This window comes from Folsomia candida, unplaced genomic scaffold (genome assembly GCF_002217175.1).
Source record: "Folsomia candida strain VU population unplaced genomic scaffold, ASM221717v1 Fcan01_Sc005, whole genome shotgun sequence".
Taxonomy (NCBI): domain Eukaryota; kingdom Metazoa; phylum Arthropoda; class Collembola; order Entomobryomorpha; family Isotomidae; genus Folsomia; species Folsomia candida.
Window position 1 is genome coordinate 185,501 of NW_019091197.1, and position 20,331 is coordinate 205,831.

General features: G+C 35.8%; 5 protein-coding genes across 6 annotated transcripts; 2 read left to right on the forward strand and 3 right to left on the reverse strand.

Moving 5' to 3' along the window:
* Positions 1 to 3,520: 3,520 nt before the first annotated feature.
* Positions 3,521 to 5,867, reverse strand: LOC118435720. Its single transcript, XM_035852116.1, has 4 exons — positions 5,382 to 5,867; positions 5,156 to 5,255; positions 4,608 to 4,699; positions 3,521 to 4,033 (listed from the first exon to the last, which is right to left on the reverse strand). Exons 1-4 carry the CDS (start codon positions 5,451 to 5,453, stop codon positions 3,710 to 3,712), a joined length of 588 nt encoding a protein of 195 aa, XP_035708009.1. The 5' UTR covers positions 5,454 to 5,867; the 3' UTR covers positions 3,521 to 3,709.
* Positions 5,868 to 8,307: 2,440 nt separating this feature from the next.
* LOC118435608 lies at positions 8,308 to 10,216 on the forward strand. Its single transcript, XM_035851904.1, has 4 exons — positions 8,308 to 8,531; positions 9,164 to 9,260; positions 9,346 to 9,437; positions 9,646 to 10,216. The coding sequence occupies exons 1-4, from the start codon at positions 8,460 to 8,462 to the stop codon at positions 9,883 to 9,885; spliced, it is 501 nt and encodes a 166-aa protein (XP_035707797.1). The 5' UTR covers positions 8,308 to 8,459; the 3' UTR covers positions 9,886 to 10,216.
* Positions 10,217 to 10,259: 43 nt separating this feature from the next.
* LOC110849787 lies at positions 10,260 to 13,287 on the reverse strand. Of its 2 annotated transcripts, none has more exons than XM_022097237.2 (4): positions 12,972 to 13,287; positions 11,585 to 11,681; positions 11,234 to 11,325; positions 10,260 to 10,607 (listed from the first exon to the last, which is right to left on the reverse strand). In XM_022097237.2, the coding sequence occupies exons 1-4, from the start codon at positions 13,041 to 13,043 to the stop codon at positions 10,383 to 10,385; spliced, it is 486 nt and encodes a 161-aa protein (XP_021952929.1). In that variant the 5' UTR covers positions 13,044 to 13,287; the 3' UTR covers positions 10,260 to 10,382. The 2 variants fall into 2 exon arrangements, with proteins under 2 accessions (XP_021952929.1, XP_021952928.1); XM_022097236.2 differs by having other exon boundaries at positions 10,262 to 10,607; positions 11,797 to 13,286.
* A 190-nt stretch (positions 13,288 to 13,477) lies between these two features.
* Positions 13,478 to 15,623, reverse strand: LOC110850069. The gene is made up of 4 exons (XM_022097551.2): positions 15,413 to 15,623; positions 14,865 to 14,961; positions 14,649 to 14,740; positions 13,478 to 14,212 (listed from the first exon to the last, which is right to left on the reverse strand). The coding sequence occupies exons 1-4, from the start codon at positions 15,485 to 15,487 to the stop codon at positions 13,985 to 13,987; spliced, it is 492 nt and encodes a 163-aa protein (XP_021953243.1). The 5' UTR covers positions 15,488 to 15,623; the 3' UTR covers positions 13,478 to 13,984.
* Positions 15,624 to 16,373: 750 nt separating this feature from the next.
* Positions 16,374 to 19,993, forward strand: LOC110850271 (putative serine protease F56F10.1). Its single transcript, XM_035852393.1, has 8 exons — positions 16,374 to 16,752; positions 17,670 to 17,848; positions 17,921 to 18,020; positions 18,084 to 18,216; positions 18,287 to 18,443; positions 18,647 to 19,045; positions 19,135 to 19,301; positions 19,703 to 19,993. Exons 1-6 carry the CDS (start codon positions 16,516 to 16,518, stop codon positions 19,035 to 19,037), a joined length of 1,197 nt encoding a protein of 398 aa, XP_035708286.1. The 5' UTR covers positions 16,374 to 16,515; the 3' UTR covers positions 19,038 to 19,045; positions 19,135 to 19,301; positions 19,703 to 19,993.
* The last annotated feature ends 338 nt before the right edge of the window (positions 19,994 to 20,331 follow it).

Below are 20,331 nucleotides of genomic sequence, written 5' to 3' on the forward strand. Positions count from 1 at the left end.
TAAGCTATCCAAATAAAACTTTGCAGACTTGTTTATGAGGATATTATCTTGCCTGCCTACGAAAATCAGCTCAAAATTCGAATTTGCACCAGAGATATTCAAGCGGGAATTCGTTTAAAGCGTCATAATTCGCCTTTTGTATTCATCGTTCGTATTCCACCAAAGTTTCGTTAGATTTGATTCATGCATTCATTTACTCTAGGTAAAAATAGCTTGACACTTAACTTCACCGGACAGTCCATAGTTGATCAACAAATTGACCTCGATGGAATTTTCGATCACGGAAAAGACGCTTCCGATCTAAAATTATTTAATGCTGCGTAAAATTCCGTCGAGAGTAAAATCTTCACATTTTTATTTCGGATTAAAGTTTCTTTAATTTAATTTTAATACATAAATTGGTAATAAGTAGGAACGCTTACAATATCGAGAATTCCAATGATGAGCGTTCCCGTTCCCACCGTGCACCATCTGAAACAATAAGTTTCCGGCATTTTTTATCCGAATTGAATTATTCTAAAGTTTTGTCCAGAAAACTGAAAATATAATGATGTTGGAGAGGAAAGTGGGAAGAATCCGTGTTCCGACTTTGAGGGCGTGTCGACTGCTTTTCAGAGTGCCTCCTTCTTGTGGCTTGGCTGGACGAACGGTGATGAATTTGCTTCTGTGCGGAAACGTTTTGTCTTATTCTCCAGTTTATAACTGAAGAATACGTATGTATTTATAATTATACGTAATCAGTCGCCGCGGAAGCCGTGGGGACATCTGGGGACGTTACGATTGTAGAATAGGGAAGGGAGGGGTTGATACAACAAGGGGAGATGATGGGGACTAAGAATAACCATGGGGACATTGCATGGGGACATTCCCACTGTCCCCACACTTATGTGGCCACTGTACAGATTGTACATACGTGAGGAAAGAACCTCCTGAGCGAACTGGACATACGTACATATGTACATATGTATGGAGCCCTTGATGAACTAAATAATCCATTGCGAGGTACATATTTATGATCGGCATCTTTGGAAGAGATGCAACTCATTGCGTACCCTCTTAGAAATCCGGTATTATAATAAGACCAAGCGGTATTTATATAAATACGAGCGGAGAAGCCAGTCTTTCGACTGGCAGTCATGCTAAGCATTTGAAAATGGTCGATAATATAAATCTGAGGCGACTGCTGGAATCTGCTGACATCCATCCAAGCCGCTATGCAAATACGGTTGAAATTTTGGTGACCTGTGACCCTTGACCTTGAATGGCGTGACCTATGTTATTCAAATTATGACCGCTTCCACTGCTCTGGACGAAGCTTTGAAATGCACTATCATACGTTGCTGTATGTAGTCTGGCGCCTGAGTTAGCTTTTGACCGTTATTCTAGGTCACGGTGAGGTCACAGGTCCTAAGTGTCTTATATATTCTGGAAGGTATTTGTAAGACCTTTCGAATGATACCCCACTTGTTGGGGGTTATCATGTGAAATTTGGGTGACCTGTGACCCTTGACCTTGAATGGCGTGACCTACACTTTTCAAACTATGACGGCTCCCACCGCCTTGGACTAAGCTTTCGAATGCGCTATCGTGCGTTGCTGTAAGTAGTCAGATGACGGAGGAGTTGATGCCAACGGACCGTGACGGTCGTGCTGAATTAAGTAATAGGATGTATAGGTATGTATGAAAATGGTGTTGATAAGTAAGAGCATTCAGTAATAGATCAGTATTAAATTTTTGCCATATCAGTAGCACATGTACATATACTGACCGGTATAATTTTAATATGAACTGGTAACAACTTTCATACCGTGAAATAAATATGTACACTTTACAGCCCCCGGTAGAGTCATGTAATACTGGTATTGATTTGGTAAAAAATCACTACCGGAGAGGTAATAGTTTTTTCTAATTGTAAGTAGTAAATATTTCATTACAACCACATTACTACGCCGTAACCCTTGATAATACGAATGCAGGTAGACTCATAAATATGTACTCCAGCCAGTAAGGATTTAATACCAATTACCTAAGAGTACACTTGCCTAACTATACCAGATTTCTATGAGTGTGCCTTAATTACGTATAGCATAAGATCATATCACAACAGCCAGGTCTACACATACATACGTATATATACATACATACACAAATCGCTCGTATCCTTCATTCCTGGTCCATGAGTCACGGGCCGTCAAGTGTCAGTTTATTTATTTAGATCATTTTCGTCGTCTTATCATAAATAAGTATTAATCTTACGTATGCATGAGTCAGTCAAAAGACGAATTTTTTAACATAAATAAATAAGAAGTAGAGAGTAATTTCTTCTACGAATATTAATAGCAGTGCATAAATTATGTAACGTGAAAATCGCGACCTCCTAGACCCCATTATCATGTATCACATATGTAGGCACGACATCATTGGAGCCCTTGACCCACCCCCCTCTCGTGTTACATGATTTATGGAAAGCCCCATTTATGGACGTATGTAAGTACATACGTCCATGAAGGTTTAGTCGAAACGGAGACCGCATTGAATTACAGATTACTGGAGCCAGGCCGGCATTCTGAGATAAGCGGAGAGATTTTATGACAATGCGAGAAGCTCTTTATTTTTAAAAGAACGTTTGATTATTGCTTCTGAGATATGTGGTGACTCAGGATCAGTTGAATAGCTCTGTTAATTTTATGATCACACTGTAAACAAATTTGGTGAATATTTACACCCTTGCGTGAATTTTTAAATATGTCTGCGGAAAAGTTTATTAATTTGAGTCAACAGTTCGATAAAGGATGTCATAAATATTGCAATCAATTTTGTATGATTATGCGTTACTCGATATACATATGTACATATATATATATATCGAGCCATTGTTTTATATCAGAGTTAAGCTATAAGTAATTTATTTATTTGTGTTCATGATAATATTATGCAAGGAAATTAAGAATCAGGTCAAGTAGGAAAGATGAAGTAAAGTTGGACGAACTCATTTCCAAGTTAAAAAAAATGCAGCAAAAATGATATTTGTATCAACATTTATTTATAAAACATCTCCAAAATTCTGAAAATTGTAAATTTTAGTATGAATTTACCTGGGACAAATAAATCTTCGTATTCCAACCAACATTTATACATAAGGTTAGAAAATATGTAAGTAAATATATAAATATATATTTTTTAATAATTAAGTTCACTGCGATTCGTGTCAAATGTGCTTTGCTTCAAGCGTATAAATATTTCTGACATTTTCTTTACCACAAATTAGGAAACTTAAATTCTTTCAAAATCTTCGTAAAATAAATTATGCTTGCTTCTCTACATACTTAGGTAACTAAAAAATTGCAAACGTGTGGAGCAACTATTATTACATAAAACAAAACTATCTCTGAAACAATTAAAGCGTATTCTGTATTTGCATAACATGTAAATAATTTCAGATCTGCATCTAATAATCCACATCAATTATGTAAATGCATACTCTTTTAATAGTTGTACACGATAAATCATATTTCACTAAATAAATCGAAATTTAAACTTCTTGTCAGATCGTGGTCCCAAAAATTTCACAACAAATTAAAAAAAATATATGTTCCGGCCAATAATTTTGAGAAGCCTAATTAACCACTCCTCCCTTCTAGAGTTGCCAGTAAGCCGAGCTATTGAGTTGTGAGTCAAGCCAAGCCGACTTATAAGTAGTTGGACTCACTCACAACTCAATAAGCCGACTCATTGAGTAGACGCCAGACGGCTTACTTGAGGCCAACTCAACTCGGCTTGACTCAGAAAGCCGAGTGCAGACGAGTTGAAGTTGCAACTCTACTCCCTTCAATTCTTGGACGAATCTTTTTACCACGAAGATAAAGTAAGTCTGCACTCCTAGAAGGCAGCCGTACACGGCGAGGAAATGGAATCCCTCGGCGACCCTTCCATCGGCGACGAAAACCAAAAATAGCGCCAAAATCACAAAAGCGCAGTAGCCAAGGGTGACGTAGCTCCAGATCAACCATGGCGTAATCCAGCGGTGACTGCGCTATTTTATGTACAAACAAATTATTTTTTTGTGGTTAATAATGAGGACAATAAATAATATGTAACAAATAAAAAAATTAAATTTTGTAAAATTTATAAAAAATAGTTAAACTTATTAATTTAGCATTCCAACAAATATTTCCTAAAAAAAATAGCAAACATTTTAGTACAACTATAGAAATGATGAATCTAAGCAAGTTTTTAAGTAATCACAACTTTCTCAAAAATCTATAAAATCGTAAAAAATTTGCAAAAAATTTTGCAAAGTGGCGGTGGCGGTGCACAAAGCATCGATTTGAGAGAAATTTTGACTCCCCCCTAGGTGTGACCTATATGCCTAATGTTATAATTATCGTGGAAGGAAAGGATGCCTTGACCCCTACACCCCTCAATAAATGACATGCTTTATGCACAACAGATGCAAGAAGTAAGCGCCATCTAGCGATAAATCCCTTTAATCAAATGTTGGTGGGTCGCTTACATATATTTCTATTTTTACAATTTTTTGCACCGGAATGCAGGAAATGGTGAAAAGGTGGAATAAATCAAATAATTTTCGTGCACATTTAACTTACCAAACGATATCCATGAATCAGAAAGCATGCCATGACGAAGAACACCACCATTACAAAGATAGTGATGCAATCCACCGTGATAATGAGAGCCACTGGAAATATAAATAAATTTGGTTAGAATATAAATCCAGATAAGTTAGACTGACTGGCTACAGAAGTTAAGTTTTTCGTGGTAGATATTTGCATGCATATGGTTAAATTTTATAATGCGACATATTCAGCGTACTCACGTCAACCTTCGCATATCTGGCAAATTGGGCATAATGTAACTTTCGAAGCTTTGCGAGACTTACGAGATTTCGCAAAATTTTTGCTGCAAAACCATGGGATTTTTTTTCGCAATTTATTTTTTCGCAAACTTATTCTCACCATCACTACCAAGAGAAATTACAGAAATCCATGGAACTAAGATTAAAATAGGTGTTTTTAGTAGATTTGCGAACCCCCTTATGAAACAAATATTTTGATCTTTGCAAATTTGCTAAATATGAGTTTGAGTGCTAAATATTACGTTGTAGCTAGTACCCTCATTGAATAACTATACGTACAATGTCGGTGAAAGAAAGAACCAGTAATAAATCCGTCGGGATAGTTGATCGCGAAATTGACCCCCATGGAATTCCAGACGATGATGAAGACGCCAACGACCTGAAATTAAATTTTTGAATTCTGCGTAAAATCTCGCAATAAAATCTTCACGGTTTCATTTTGGATAAAAATTAAAGTTACTCGAGTCCAATTTTACTAATTTGATAAAAAATACAAAACGCTTACGACATTGAGAATTCCAATCGTGAGCGTTCCCTGTCCCAACGTGTACCATCCGCGGCAACAAGTTCCCGACATTTTATTCTCGTATTAAATTATTCTTGGGATTGTAGCAAAAAAACTTTAAATCAAATTGGATGTGTAATTATCTTGGCGAGGAAAGAATCTGTTCTGATTTTGCGGAAGGGTCGACTGATTTATTTATGCGTGTAGAGCGAGCAGAGCGCCTCCTTCTCGTGGCTTGGGGGACATTCCTAAATTGTGTAACGCAAGAATCGCGAATTTCTAGACATCCTTTCCCCCTTTAACGTATGACTGTCACATAGGAACGATATCGTTGGAGCCTTGGACCCAACCTTTTACGTGGCATAATTTATGGACGGTCCCCTGGCTGAAAGTGAGTCTTTACGAGATCGTCTTATTATCCAGTTTCTAAAATGAGAATACTTATTTCTAAATGATATACATAGATTGTATTTTAAGAAACAGCTTTTTGAACGAGCTGGACATATGATTTTCGTCCCCTGATCGTCAATAAGTGTTAATTTTACATATGTATGAGTCAGCCCTTTCACGAATTTTGGAACATGGATTAATAAGAAGTAGTGAGTAATTTCTTGTAGACGAATACTACTTACATACATACATACATCCATGAAGGATCAGTCGAAACAGAGACCGCATTAAGTTACAGATTACTGAAGCCAAGCTGGCATTTTTAGATAGATAAGCAAAGAGATTTTATGGTCATATGAGAAGTTGTTTACTTCTCGAAGAACGTTTGGTATTGTTTCTGAGATCTTGAATATCTCAGTTAATTTTGTGAGTATAATGTAAGTACAAAAATTCGGTGAATATGTACATCCCGGCATGAATTTGTATATGGATATGTGTTTACTCATTTTTGTCAAAATATGTAGTTCGACAATATTACAATTTTGTGTTAAGTATATATATGTACATATACTTTGCTCGACGTAAATTAAAATGTATGTGCATATGTAAACTTATTGTTGCGATACGACCAAAGTTATGTTCGTATGCAGCTAAAGGAAGTATAAACTGAAGCCAAGAAAATATCTGGTGACTAGATATATACGTATTTACATACACTGTTCTCTTCGTAATCTAGTAAAGTCACACAAGTATGTAACCAGTTCTCGGTATTAAAGTTGCTTCCACTTGGCAGCAAATACTAAAATGGTATTAAAATTATTTAACATTATGCCGATCTGTAAAAACTTGCTGCATCCACTCCCTGTACATATCACTTTTTGACGTATGTACGTAATATTTAAGTAGTTAGATAAAAATACCAATATTTTTAGCGAAAGGAGTGACACGTTCCTTGTTTATTTGTGTGGACATAATTAAATAAATGCGACCTATAAGATTTGCTACGGGAACAAAAAAATGTGTATGACGGTGTCTATACAAAATATGGAAGCTTTGGCAGCTGGATTTTTAATTTCTGAATTTCCATCAAAAATAGTTCATAGACCATGCAATTAGCGGCATTTATAATGCCGTGCAATTAGTGTAATCGAAGCAAATGTTTGAAAAAAAGTTGCCCCAATCCTTCGTCTTGGGCGTTTTTGTGATCTAAAATAGGGTTCGTAGAACGGCGATTTTTTTTATCATTTTTCGAGGTAGGAAGCTGAAATTTCAGATTCTACACCTTATTGAATGTCCCTAGGCGGGACTTTTTCTTTTTAATGTCTAACGTCGAAAATGACCTTAAAACCGCCGGTTTTAAACCGGTCACTTTTCGACTTGTCCATTTTCTCGTGTTGTTATATCTACATATATGCAATCTCAAGTCTCACGTAAACGTTTAGATGGGGTATCGTTGGAAAGGTCTCGGAATGTGGATTCAGAATATATATACTTTGGTGGGTCTGGCACCACCCATTGATTTTCTAGAAATCAAAGAATGTCGAGTATTTTGGTGGTATCCAAAATTTAACACAGCAGTAAATTGACCGCCAACATAGCATAGATTGACAAAAACTCAATAAAACTCTTTGACCTCCAAATCATCAAAAGGTGATGCCAGACCCAAAGTATATGTATATATTCTACCCGATGTATTCATACCCCAGTTAAGGGGCTACGTGAGACTTGAGACTACATATATAACAACATGATAAAATTGGCATGTCGAAAAGCAACTGGTTTTAGGTCATTTTCGACATTAGACATTAAAACGGAAAAGTCCCGTCTAGGGATACTCAATAAGGTGTAGAATCTGAAATTTCAGCTTCCTAGCTCAAAAAATGGCAAAAAATTGTCGTACTACGAACCCTATTTTAGATCAAAAAAACGCCCATTACGAAGGATTGGGCAACTTTTTTTCAAACCTTTCCTTCAAATACACTAATTTCATGGTCTGTGACATATTTTTGATGGAAATTCAGAGATCAAAAATCAAGCTGCCAAGGCTTCCAGGCTTATTTGGTTTAGACACTGTCTCTAGGAATATTTACTATTTCGTTATTTGGTCGAGTCATAAAAATTTATTTCAGTTTAAATTTCCATGCAGAATTATTTACGTACTATTTAAACAGCTTAATTATATTTCAACGTTGTGTGACCATTTGATTCAAATTTTGAAAATTCGTGGAAAATAATCCATAGTTTGTGTAGATGTAAATATGTAGATATTTGTGTGAAGTTGGGAAAAGCGTTGCTTAATTAAATTACTTAACTTAAATAATTATATTTTGTGCAATAATCTCAAGTCCTTGCTAAATCACTTTTTACACCAAATACCCAGTATCAATCTAAATAGTTACCTACTTATATGACTAATTGTTTCGGCTTCCTCGTATTGCGGTTTGGATGAAACGACGAGTAAATAGTAATTTGCAGGGAAATATTTATCTCTCATTTACCACACGTGTGGTTTCAGAGCTGAAATTCTTGAATGTATTTATTTATTCCTCTAATGATTCACTTTTACTAGTTTTCTTCCAGCATGAGTAATTTTCGGTTTGAGGCTGACTTGCTAAATACACTTTAAATAATTTGTTTCAAGTAGTTTACAACTTTCTGTAATAAAGTTAAATATTTAATTCGAGAAAAATGTCGTCGGAAACTTGTTTCTGTGGATGCACGCTTGGACGGGGTGCTCTTGCCATTGGAACTATTAACGCTGTTAGGAAATTATATATATATGTTTGTATGATTATTAAATTATGTGAAACAATTACCCTATTAAAAATCTGATATAATGAGACAAGTATTGATTGATTTCGGTATTAAATTTTCTACCACTTATATTGATATTACAATTATACCAGCCTGTAAAAATTTGCTACCAACATGGTAAAACTTTAATACTTAGCTATGTATTATTGCACAGCATTACTTATTAATTCCACATTAGTGGCTACCTTTGTTTTTGAAACACTTTCTGAAAGTAAATTTAAGGTATGAATTTATCTATGACAACCACCTCTTAATTTTCCGCGTAACACTTATTCAATTAGAAAAACAGTTGTAGATACATATACTTTAAATACATAATTTATGGACTGCAATTCGTGTCAAAAAGACTTAAGCCCAAACCCATAAATGGATCTTACCAAGGGCCAAAAATTAGAAAACTTAGATTGACTAATTCCCTCAAAATATTTGCAAAATAAATTCTGCTACCTTAAACCTATCTACATATCTACATAAATAATACAAAATTACACATGTGTACCAACAATTACCAGTGATATTTCGATAATAATTTAGGCCTGTTAATATGTATATTACAATTTATATGTACATAATTTCAGATCGCCGGCATCCTCGCCGTCGGCAGGGATTCCATTGTGGTCACTGCCGCGATCTTCTATCCAGACCAATTTGTTGACCCTGCCTTTCACGAAAATCGTACCCATATTTATTGAAAATGTCACGTACATTGGTTACACCGCTTATAAAAAATTTCTCTATATGAATAACTTAATATTTCTAGCTAGTCGCTACTACACTATTTGTGGCGTTAGAATCTGCATATCCGTCGTGCACACGATTTTATCATGTTTTATGGTGCACGGATGTCGAACTGTAAGTTGTTGAGCAACCAATAGTAATTTTTAACCTTGCAGATTTTTACAAATAGAATAATCATTATTCTAAGTGTAAAAATCATAATTCAATAATGCATGTCTTTCATGTTTTGAACCATTAACTTCTTCGAGGTTAAAAATTAACTGATTCATTATTTTAAAAAAATGTATCTCACCCTTATCAAATATTGATGACATATTTACAGAAAAATAACCGCTTGATTATGCCTTGGGTGATCTGGACGTACGTGTGCATCATCGTTGAAGTTAGCCTGGCTGTGATCATGTTTTTTCTCTTCGTTATATTTGTCCTATTTTCTGGACAAATCGGGGTGGGATTTTGGATTTTCCTTACATGCTTAGTTATCCTTGGAGTGCAGGCTTATTTTCTTTCCGTGGTGAGAACATTTTCCCACGTGTTAAAAAGAGATACGGTGCAGGATTGAAGTTTGTTACGATGCACATTTGCAAATCAAATTACTACATGTCGAAAAAACTAGAATTGTTATTAACTCAAACATGCTTGTGTGCGTAATTAATTAACCATTTGATATTGGGGGTATTCATGAATTTCGTTCGCATAGCTAAAGTATAATTGCTGATTGAACTTATTAATCTAAATCTGGGTAACATATGATAAATATGTATTTAGATATATGCAATTATGTATTTACATATGTATGTATGTACATCAAATAATTGACCTCAACTTAAAGAGCTAACGAATTGTTTCAACACATAAACCTTATTTATTTCAGGAAATAAATACATATATAGGAACTCAAAATTCTTTTCATATATTTTTCTTAAACATTTCAAGTTTTTTTTCATTTATGTAAATACATAGTTAATTATAATTATTTCAACACACACATTAACCGAAATTCAAAATTATTATCATATCTTTACCCTTGACACATTTTCTCCAAAATTTTGACAAACTCTAATTAACCACGCCTCCCTTCAACTCATCAACGAATCTTTTCACCACGAAGATAAAGTAGACCTGTAATCCGAGGAAAAACCCGGCTAAAATGAGGAAAAGAAATCCCTCGGCGACCCTTCCAGCGACGGCGATAATGCAAAAACACACCACAACCATAACAGCACCGTAGGCAAGGGTCACATAGCTCCAGATCAACCAGGGCGTAATCCAGCGGTGATTGCGCTATTTGAAAGTATATAATCTTATTGGGATTAAATAATTTTACATAGCAAAAATCTTTAGCAAAATTTGCATAAGCGCCACTTGGCGGGAAATCCCGCTAATTAATCCTTAACGTAGTTCAAAGGGGGAGTAGCTAGGTGGCGCTTATTTCGTGAATCTTGAATTTTTCAGTTTTTGCACTGGAATACAGCAAATTTCGAAAAGGCGGAAAGGTCAGACACTCATTTCGTGCACGAGTACAAATAGAGTACAACAGAAATAACTTGAAATAAGGGCCATGTTGCGAGAGATTTCGTTCAAAATTAAGTCTAATCATTGGGAAATGATTAAGCGAGATGGATTTGATTTTAATTTTAGCCCGCTCGTGTCGGCACGTGTTTTTGGCGGACAGAAATTCCATCACGCTTAAACATTTTACAATCAATATGGTTTTATCTTTTTTTAATAAGAGAACACCCTCGATAAACTATTCTCGTAAAAAATGCTGTCATTAAAAAAAATGAAACCATAAGTGGCGTTTATTTCTGGTAATTCTTGTATTTTGAATTTTTCAGTTTTTTGCACTGCAATGCAAGAAACGTTTTAAAGGTGCAAGAAATCAAATCCTGTATATAGGTTTTACTTACCTTACGATACCCGTAAATCATGAGGCATGCCAGGATGAAGAACACGACCATCATGAAGATGCTGATGCTATCCAACGTGACATAGAGAGTCGCTGGAAATATTGGTTTTTGATAATACATCAATTGAACGAGTTGTATTTTAGAAGGTGACTAAATAATGCCATGTAATATGTATTTAAAGCAACGTCCATAAATTATGTCACGGCTGAGGGGGATGAAAGGGTACAATTTTTGCTTGACAGGCCAAATTTCGCCATATGTTAGAAAGGGGTGTAACACGTCAAGGAGGGTCTGAAAAGTTGGCATTTTTGAGTGACATAATTTATGCACGTTCATAAATAATCTTCGTACGATATTCCTTAAAGTCAGGATCCTCAATTTTGTCTGGATAGTTGATCATGGTATGAATCTCCATGGAATCAGTGACGACTGAGTAGATTCCTCCGATCTGAAATTATGTTAATCTACACTGTTAACAATCTGGCGGTATTGATTTCTTGGTATTAAAGTTGCTAGTTTCCAGGAGATTTACATGCATATTTTCTTGTTTACAATAACCTTACAATATCTAGAATTCCAATGATTAGTGTTCCCTGTCCCACCGTGCAGGATCCGCAACAACAAGTTCCAGACATTCCTATATTTCCGAATTAAAGATTTCTCGCGACTTTCTCCAGAATTTGTTCTTTTTAAATGTTTTGAAAAGTTGGAACGAAAGATCGGTGAATTTAAAGGATTTCGACTAAAAGACTGTGACCGAGTTCCTGTTCTGTGGCAAGTAGCTAGGAAAACTAGTAAGCTTTGTAAAATATTTTACCAAACCAAATGTACCAAATTGGCGGATGTGATGCGCAAAGGAAGTGTGGTTGTGGAATTGTAATATACATATTAACAGGCCTAAATTATTATCGAAATATCACTGGTAATTGTTGGTACACATGTGTAATTTTGTATTATTTATGTAGATATGTAGATAGGTTTAAGGTAGCAGAATTTATTTTGCAAATATTTTGAGGGAATTAGTCAATCTAAGTTTTCTAATTTTTGGCCCTTGGTAAGATCCATTTATGGGTTTGGGCTTAAGTCTTTTTGACACGAATTGCAGTCCATAAATTATGTATTTAAAGTATATGTATCTACAACTGTTTTTCTAATTGAATAAGTGTTACGCGGAAAATTAAGAGGTGGTTGTCATAGATAAATTCATACCTTAAATTTACTTTCAGAAAGTGTTTCAAAAACAAAGGTAGCCACTAATGTGGAATTAATAAGTAATGCTGTGCAATAATACATAGCTAAGTATTAAAGTTTTACCATGTTGGTAGCAAATTTTTACAGGCTGGTATAATTGTAATATCAATATAAGTGGTAGAAAATTTAATACCGAAATCAATCAATACTTGTCTCATTATATCAGATTTTTAATAGGGTAATTGTTTCACATAATTTAATAATCATACAAACATATATATATAATTTCCTAACAGCGTTAATAGTTCCAATGGCAAGAGCACCCCGTCCAAGCGTGCATCCACAGAAACAAGTTTCCGACGACATTTTTCTCGAATTAAATATTTAACTTTATTACAGAAAGTTGTAAACTACTTGAAACAAATTATTTAAAGTGTATTTAGCAAGTCAGCCTCAAACCGAAAATTACTCATGCTGGAAGAAAACTAGTAAAAGTGAATCATTAGAGGAATAAATAAATACATTTTCTTGTTTACAATAACCTTACAATATCTAGAATTCCAATGATTAGTGTTCCCTGTCCCACCGTGCAGGATCCGCAACAACAAGTTCCAGACATTCCTATATTTCCGAATTAAAGATTTCTCGCGACTTTCTCCAGAATTTGTTCTTTTTAAATGTTTTGAAAAGTTGGAACGAAAGATCGGTGAATTTAAAGGATTTCGACTAAAAGACTGTGACCGAGTTCCTGTTCTGTGGCAAGTAGCTAGGAAAACTAGTAAGCTTTGTAAAATATTTTACCAAACCAAATGTACCAAATTGGCGGATGTGATGCGCAAAGGAAGTGTGGTTCTGTATTAACCACATATGTACATAGAAGATAACAAATGTGGACGTAAAATTTGGGAAAATAAGTCGTACAAATGTGGCGAATGGTGTATTATATACATATTTAATTGATAGCCCACCATTATTTATATACATAAATATTTAGTACAGGTTTTCCATACTACCTAATATATTGAATGAAATTCAAAGATAAAATGATTCAAATACATGTTTACGGAGTGAAAGTAAGTTTTATTCCAAAAAGCGAATTTTATGCAGCAATGTAAATACAGATTTTTATAAATCTAAGCTATCTATCATGCATATATAAATAATAATTCATAATGCGGGCATTTATGTACTCCGTCATTGCAGAGTTGATATTAACAAATGCGCAAAAAGTTTTGATTTCTTTGGTTCGTAGACATTTCGTACGCGTGTGAAATTTAGAAGCGTATTTTTTACACGTATAAATAAAAATTAAAAATTCTAAACAGTTCGACGCTATGGTAACTTGCAATAATACAATTTTGGAAATTTCAAACAAGGTATCTTCAAAACAAAAGTGCAGACAGATACATATGTACATATTTTGTAAATACAAAATTTTTATGGTAACCAAATTCGAGGAGTGAATAAACCTAATTGGTTAGTAAATACATACATAAGCGAATCGTAATTTTAGTTTCTTGCAAAAAGCAGTAATTATTTTTCCCAATATCGTGAAAAACCTTAATCCTCGACCACATCTCGTTTTAAATTGTGAGCGAATCTTCTCACCACGGAAAGAAAATAGGTTTGCACTCCCAGGATAACTCCGAATATAACGAAAATCAAAAGTCCCGCACCGATTTGTCCAGCGAAGGCGAAAATTACCAACATGATTACAGCAAAGCCAATTCCGAGGAACAGACAAACATAGGTCCAGATCAACCAGGGCATGATCAAGCGGTGATTTTTCTGTAAATATATGTATAAATATATGTCTTTGATAACGACGAGACAAATTTTTTCAAAAATATCATCGCTAAAGAATCAATTGATCTTTAACCTTGAAGATTTTTAGACATGGAGTGAATACAGTACATGATTTCTATGTATAAAAATCTGCAAGGTTAAAAACCGCGTCTCTATAGATACACTGTTAGAAATCTGGTATAGTCATGAAGGTACTTATTAAAGTTGCTGCCGCTTGGTATTAAAATTATACCGGTCCGTAAAAATTTCCCACCGATATGGTAAAACTTTACGTAATACCGAGTTACATAAATATGTACATATTACTACACGGTATTACTTATAAATACCACTTTAGTAGAGTCATATTATATGAATACCACTTGGTATTATTTTAACACCGGATTTCTAAGAGTGTAATTCTTCTTGAATGACTCACAATTCGACATCCGTGCACCATAAGGCAAGACAAAATCAAGTACACGACCGCTATAAAAATCTGGATGAAACCATAACTGATGTAGCGACTGGCTGGAAATATTAATTGGTTAATAGTTTACATGGATAAATTTAAATTAAATTGGCGCTAAATTACACCCATTAAAAAAGGGTGAAGGTTTTAGAGGATGATATTATATGCAATATGTAAATATACGATTTGTTTGGAAGCTGGGGTCCTTAATTTCTCCGGGGAAGAAGATCATGGCATTGACCGCGATGGAATCCTTGATGACGGAGATAACCCCGGCGATCTGAAATTATTTAGATAAGTACGCCTTATGCGTTTTCAAAAATATTGATCTATTCTGGAGATATCTTGCAAACAGGTGCCCAATAATCTGATACATTTCCCTACCCGAAAATTTGAAACTTTCTAAATTAATTTCTCAGCTCTTTATGGCCATGGCATCAAAAGCTTCAAGGGTTAAGGTTTACTCATCCCAAAGTATCATTGGTAAAAATTTCAAGCAGATCTGTTATTATCAACCTCGGAAGCTCCCCTCCTTAGTTGTGGTCGGGATATCTTTGTATACACATGTGCAAATTTTTAGTTTGCAAATATTTTCGGAAAATTTAAATTTTCAAATTTTTGAAACTTTTCTAATGTCAGTAAGTTTGAAGTATTTAATATTCAGAAATCTAAAGATATTGAGGGTACTTTATACGATTTAATCCTCATACAAACATGGATAAGGTGCTTACAACGTTGATAATTCCAATGATAAGGGTTCCCTGTCCCAGAGTGCATCCACAGCAACAAGTTTCTGATGAAGACATATTTTCGAATTACTATTTTCGTTTAGAAAATTTTATTAGAGAAATTCTGACAAAATTTTTTGAGGCTTATTCCTTCACAGAAATTGCTAGGAGCGGAGTGTGTGTCTCTTGCTGGAGGAAAACTGTTGGAAGTGCGTCATTTGGGAAATACTTTTACTTTGCGTGTTTCCGATCCGAAACCACAGGCTAATCCATTTTGTGGTAAATGAGAGACAGGCGTTTCCCTTCAATTGCCAGATACATTACAAGAATACTTACAATTAGATACTTAGCGCATATTTCATAGTTTGGCATGAAGCATTTAAATACATGCACAAAACCTAAAATATTGCTTGGCTTAGGACCGCACAAAAATAATGTGATAGATCTGTGGATGGGTATGTTTTGATAAACGTCCCCGAAAAGCAAAAACATGCTTTATACATGTACGCTTTATTTAACATAAATATTTATATGTACGTACCGGATTAATTATAGTTTTTGGAGCGGTATAACAATTTACTCTCCCCTTGCACTCTTTGCAATGTGTCACACATTATGTGTGTATTTCTGGAATACATGTACATATTTACCTCATCCTCATTATTAAAATTGCTGATATTCAATCCACGTTTTTATTGTAGATAAAGTCTTCAAAGTCAGTTTATCCAAATGTCTATAAATAAATTTATGCATGTGATAAACAACATGTATATAATAGTTTAAGCATGTCTGTTACAATGTACATAATTTTATAGAATGACAAATGTGCTTGACTGGAATTCATGTTAATCTCTTACGATCCCTATTGGGGAAATTCGTATTACACAATCAGCGCATAACAACCCTTCTTATCAAAGGACAAATTATTCAATTCCAACTCGCGAGAACATTGGAAAGTTTATTTATCACTTAACAAATTAATTGTTCCGCATTAATCCTTCATTCTGGGTGAAACCACCTGTCAAAAGGTGCATACTTAAACGTCGAGTTGACTGCAGTTATACTTCATTCCCAGTTCATACAAATACTATTTAACCCTATTTAAAATGAAAATCTGCTACGAAATTAGATTCTGTGTAACTGTTTTGTTTTGTGGAATTGTTGGCCTGGTTGAGGCAGATATTCCACTGACCCACAACTTCCAAAAAGAGCAAATCTTTGTACAGGGAAACTGGTATAATAAAGACGGGTCAAATGGAAGACCGGTAATTACACCGCAGGACACCTTTCAACAGTGTATGCACCACAATAATGCGTCCGGCTGCGAGACAACGTGGGGGCAGGTATTTCCTAAACCAGAGCTCGGCGGATATCGGGTGAAAACCATCATATCCGCACTCTAAATAAAAATGAGTAAAATTTACTCAAGGTTGGGTAAAAAAGAGAATGACACAACTAGAAGGTAAAATTTATCCAAAGTTTTGTAAAATTCGCCCCATGTTGGGTAAATTTTACCTTCTAGTTGTGCCATCCTCTGTTTTACCCAACCTGGAGTAAATTTTGCTCATTTTTATTTAGAGTGCGGATATATATCCATAGCCGGGCCGTACTCTCCAACCCCTAAACCTCCAATACCCATCCCAAAATCTCGGCCTCCAATATCCATGCTCCAATATCCATGATATCCGCCGAGCTCTCTGGGAGCGTCCATAAATCACGTGACCGATTAGAGGGGGGGAGGGGGTCTGAAATTTGTCACCAATTATCACGAGGGGGGGGGTAGACGGTCAGATGTCACGTGACATGAGTAAAGTTTTGTATATGCCAATAAATGTCATGAGAGTTATATAAAAATTCTCTTGGCATACCTCACACACGTTATATAGATTTGATTTTCATTTTGCATATTTAGAAACTTGCTTCGACTTAAAATTCTTATGTCTGACTGGCTTATTACATAGTTATTTACACATGTGTGTAGCTCTAATTAATGATTAAAAAACACTGGAATAATATTGTTCTTCCGGACAACATGATTTAATTTGAGCATCATCTGTCACGTGACCGGTGGGGGGCGGGTAGCGAAATTATCACCAACGGTCACCAAGGGGGGGGAGGGGGTCAAAATTGTCCAAAAATCGATCACGTGTTTTATGGACGCTCCCTCTCCTAAACTGAATAATTGAAAATTCACAATCACGCCAATTATATAATTATGCAATCAATTTCTAGGAACTGCATATATTCTTCTTTATTGCAGAGATATTGGACAAATACAAACTATTATCAGCCAGGTCGACCAATTTTTATAGAGTTGGCTGGAGAGTGGGACGCGGCCGGAAGTGTGGATGGGGGTTATTGGCACAACTATGCGAGACAGTACAATGCTATGCTCATCGTTCTAAAACATCGCTTTTATGGCGGTAGTTTTCCAATTAGGTAAATAACTTTAAGGATAATCATTTATTATGATTTTCTGTATTTTTAACACCTATGACTTAATTTGCATAGAAATCCTACAAATGCTGATTTATGGTTGATGACATCTCAACTTGCGTTGGCCGACGCGGCACGATTTATTGAAGTTTTTACCGCCAATAATAATTTAAATGTGAGCAGAAGGGGAAGTAGTACTTCCCCTTCTAAAATATTATCTCCTTTTAAATCATTTTAGGGAACTAGCTGGGTCGCGTTTGGTTGCTCATATGGAGGAAATTTGGCGGCTTGGTTCAAACTCAAGTATCCAAATCATGTGAAAACTGCGGTCTCATCTTCCGCTCCGGTAGAAGCGTTGTACGATTACCCAGGTAATCTGAAAATAAAATAAAAACATTAATTCATCTTCTAACGTTATACTACATACACCCCCTTTTTCAGGATATATGCAGACCGTATCTGACGTCGTGGAGGTAGTGGACGCACCATGCTATACCCAACTTTATGATACGTTCAGCTGTATGGAGGCCCTATACAATGGTTCTCAACCCACTTGCGGGACATACAATTCCCCCGATGACCTTCTTGCCCCGCTGCAGTATACAATTTAAATATTCGAAATTTCCATCCACGCAGGATTGAAGTTTTACAGAAATTGAAAATTCTGAGATACTACGCCCCTGCCAGTCTCAAAGTTCCCCGTCAGCATTATTTGAGACTGACAGTGACGTAGTTTTCGAGAAATTTTCAATTTCTGTAAAAAGTTCAATTCTGCCTATTGGTTTGCCTTATTTTCTGCAGGTGGTGCAATTCCGTCGATTGGAATGGTCTCAGTCGAGAAATATTGTTCCTCTCGCTCGCCATGAACGTGTGGGCGGCTAATGCCCCGTCAGGTCCAGTTAGGCGAGCCTGCGACACCTTGTCATCTATCAATGGTGCAAACAACGTCGAGAAATACGGCAATTTCATGCTCGCCATGGGGCAGGATGGAGGTTGCCGCCATCACGGTGAGAAAGCTGGGGCAGACAGAGAATGGCTGAAATCTGAGGAAGCTTGGCAAGCCGGCGCGGCGGGATGGCGTTGGCAAACATGCAACGAATTTGGGTACTTCATGTCCTCCGATCCTATTCATGGGCTGTATGGAAGGAGAACATGGTCTGGCGATGGGTACGGATCGTACTGTACAACCTAAGGGGCACAGTGAGATAGAGATTTGAAAATATGCTTTTATAAACGTATGCCATGAATATGTATTTATTTATTTCAACAAATTTATCGACAAATTTTAGATTTACGCGAGCCTACGTGGAGGGACGGATCGCGGAAACAAACGCGTATTATGGCGGGAAGAATTTAGATTCAAAATGTGTCATTTATGTGCACGGAACATGGGACCCTTGGCACACGCTAGGGGTCACGACACCAAAGGCTGATAATACAGTGATTATTGTTCCAGGTAAGTTCCATATCGTCGTACAAATTCATAAAAGACCTAAGTGCAGTCGATTGTTAATTCAGAAAGGAGCTAAGTGTACACAGAAAAAGTCTAAAAAGACCTACATATGTGCAAGTATGTATTTACGTACGGCTATAAATTTCCAGCCACAAGGATTCTTCATTTATCGCGCGATTTAGCCATGAGTATGACATACTGTACTTGAACGTATGTAGGTCTTCTTCGGCTTTTTTTCTGTACACCTAGTTCTTTTCTGAATTAAACATCGACTGCACATAGCTCTTTTCTGAATTAAACATCGGCGGCACATAGGTCTTTTCTGCATTAGTACGACGATATAGAAAATGCAGACATTAATTATAGAGATGAGTACGTACATTTTCATCAAATTTTTGTCATAGGAACTGAACATTGCGCCGACATTGGAAATCCCACCAGTCCAGAGATGGTGGCAGCCCAGGCACAAATTTTGGCACAAATAGGATCTTACCTTAATGATCCGATTTGTTAAAGTTATCGGAATTTGTTTTTATGAAATATACGCAAAAAGGACAACACATTTTTGGCAATTTCCCAATTTTCTAAAATTATACAGAATAAAACCATGCCTGCATAAAATCATAAATAAGTACGCGATTTACGTATGCCACTGTTATTAAAAATTTTGTATCATTTGCTGTCGTTTCTGCTGACACGAAAAAATCAAATAAATAGCGAAAGCAATTTGCTTTCGTAATTGTATTTAATAAAGTCTCACCTATACAGAAATGTTCATATATTCGAAACTAATGTAGGTACACTGAGTGGAACTGCTGATCATCCTCACCTAGTGCGCTCGGTTCCAATGGTCACCGAAAGGGGCATAGCCGACCAATATATGTCAAAAAAGCATCAGACGTGCAGAAATATGTACTAAATCAGTCAATTAAGCAAAAACTTCCAAAAAGTTAACTGCACTCATTTTACACGGAATGAGCATAGAGTAAGACACAAGCGGGCTCGCAACTAGTCTTCATCCGCCACAACAAAA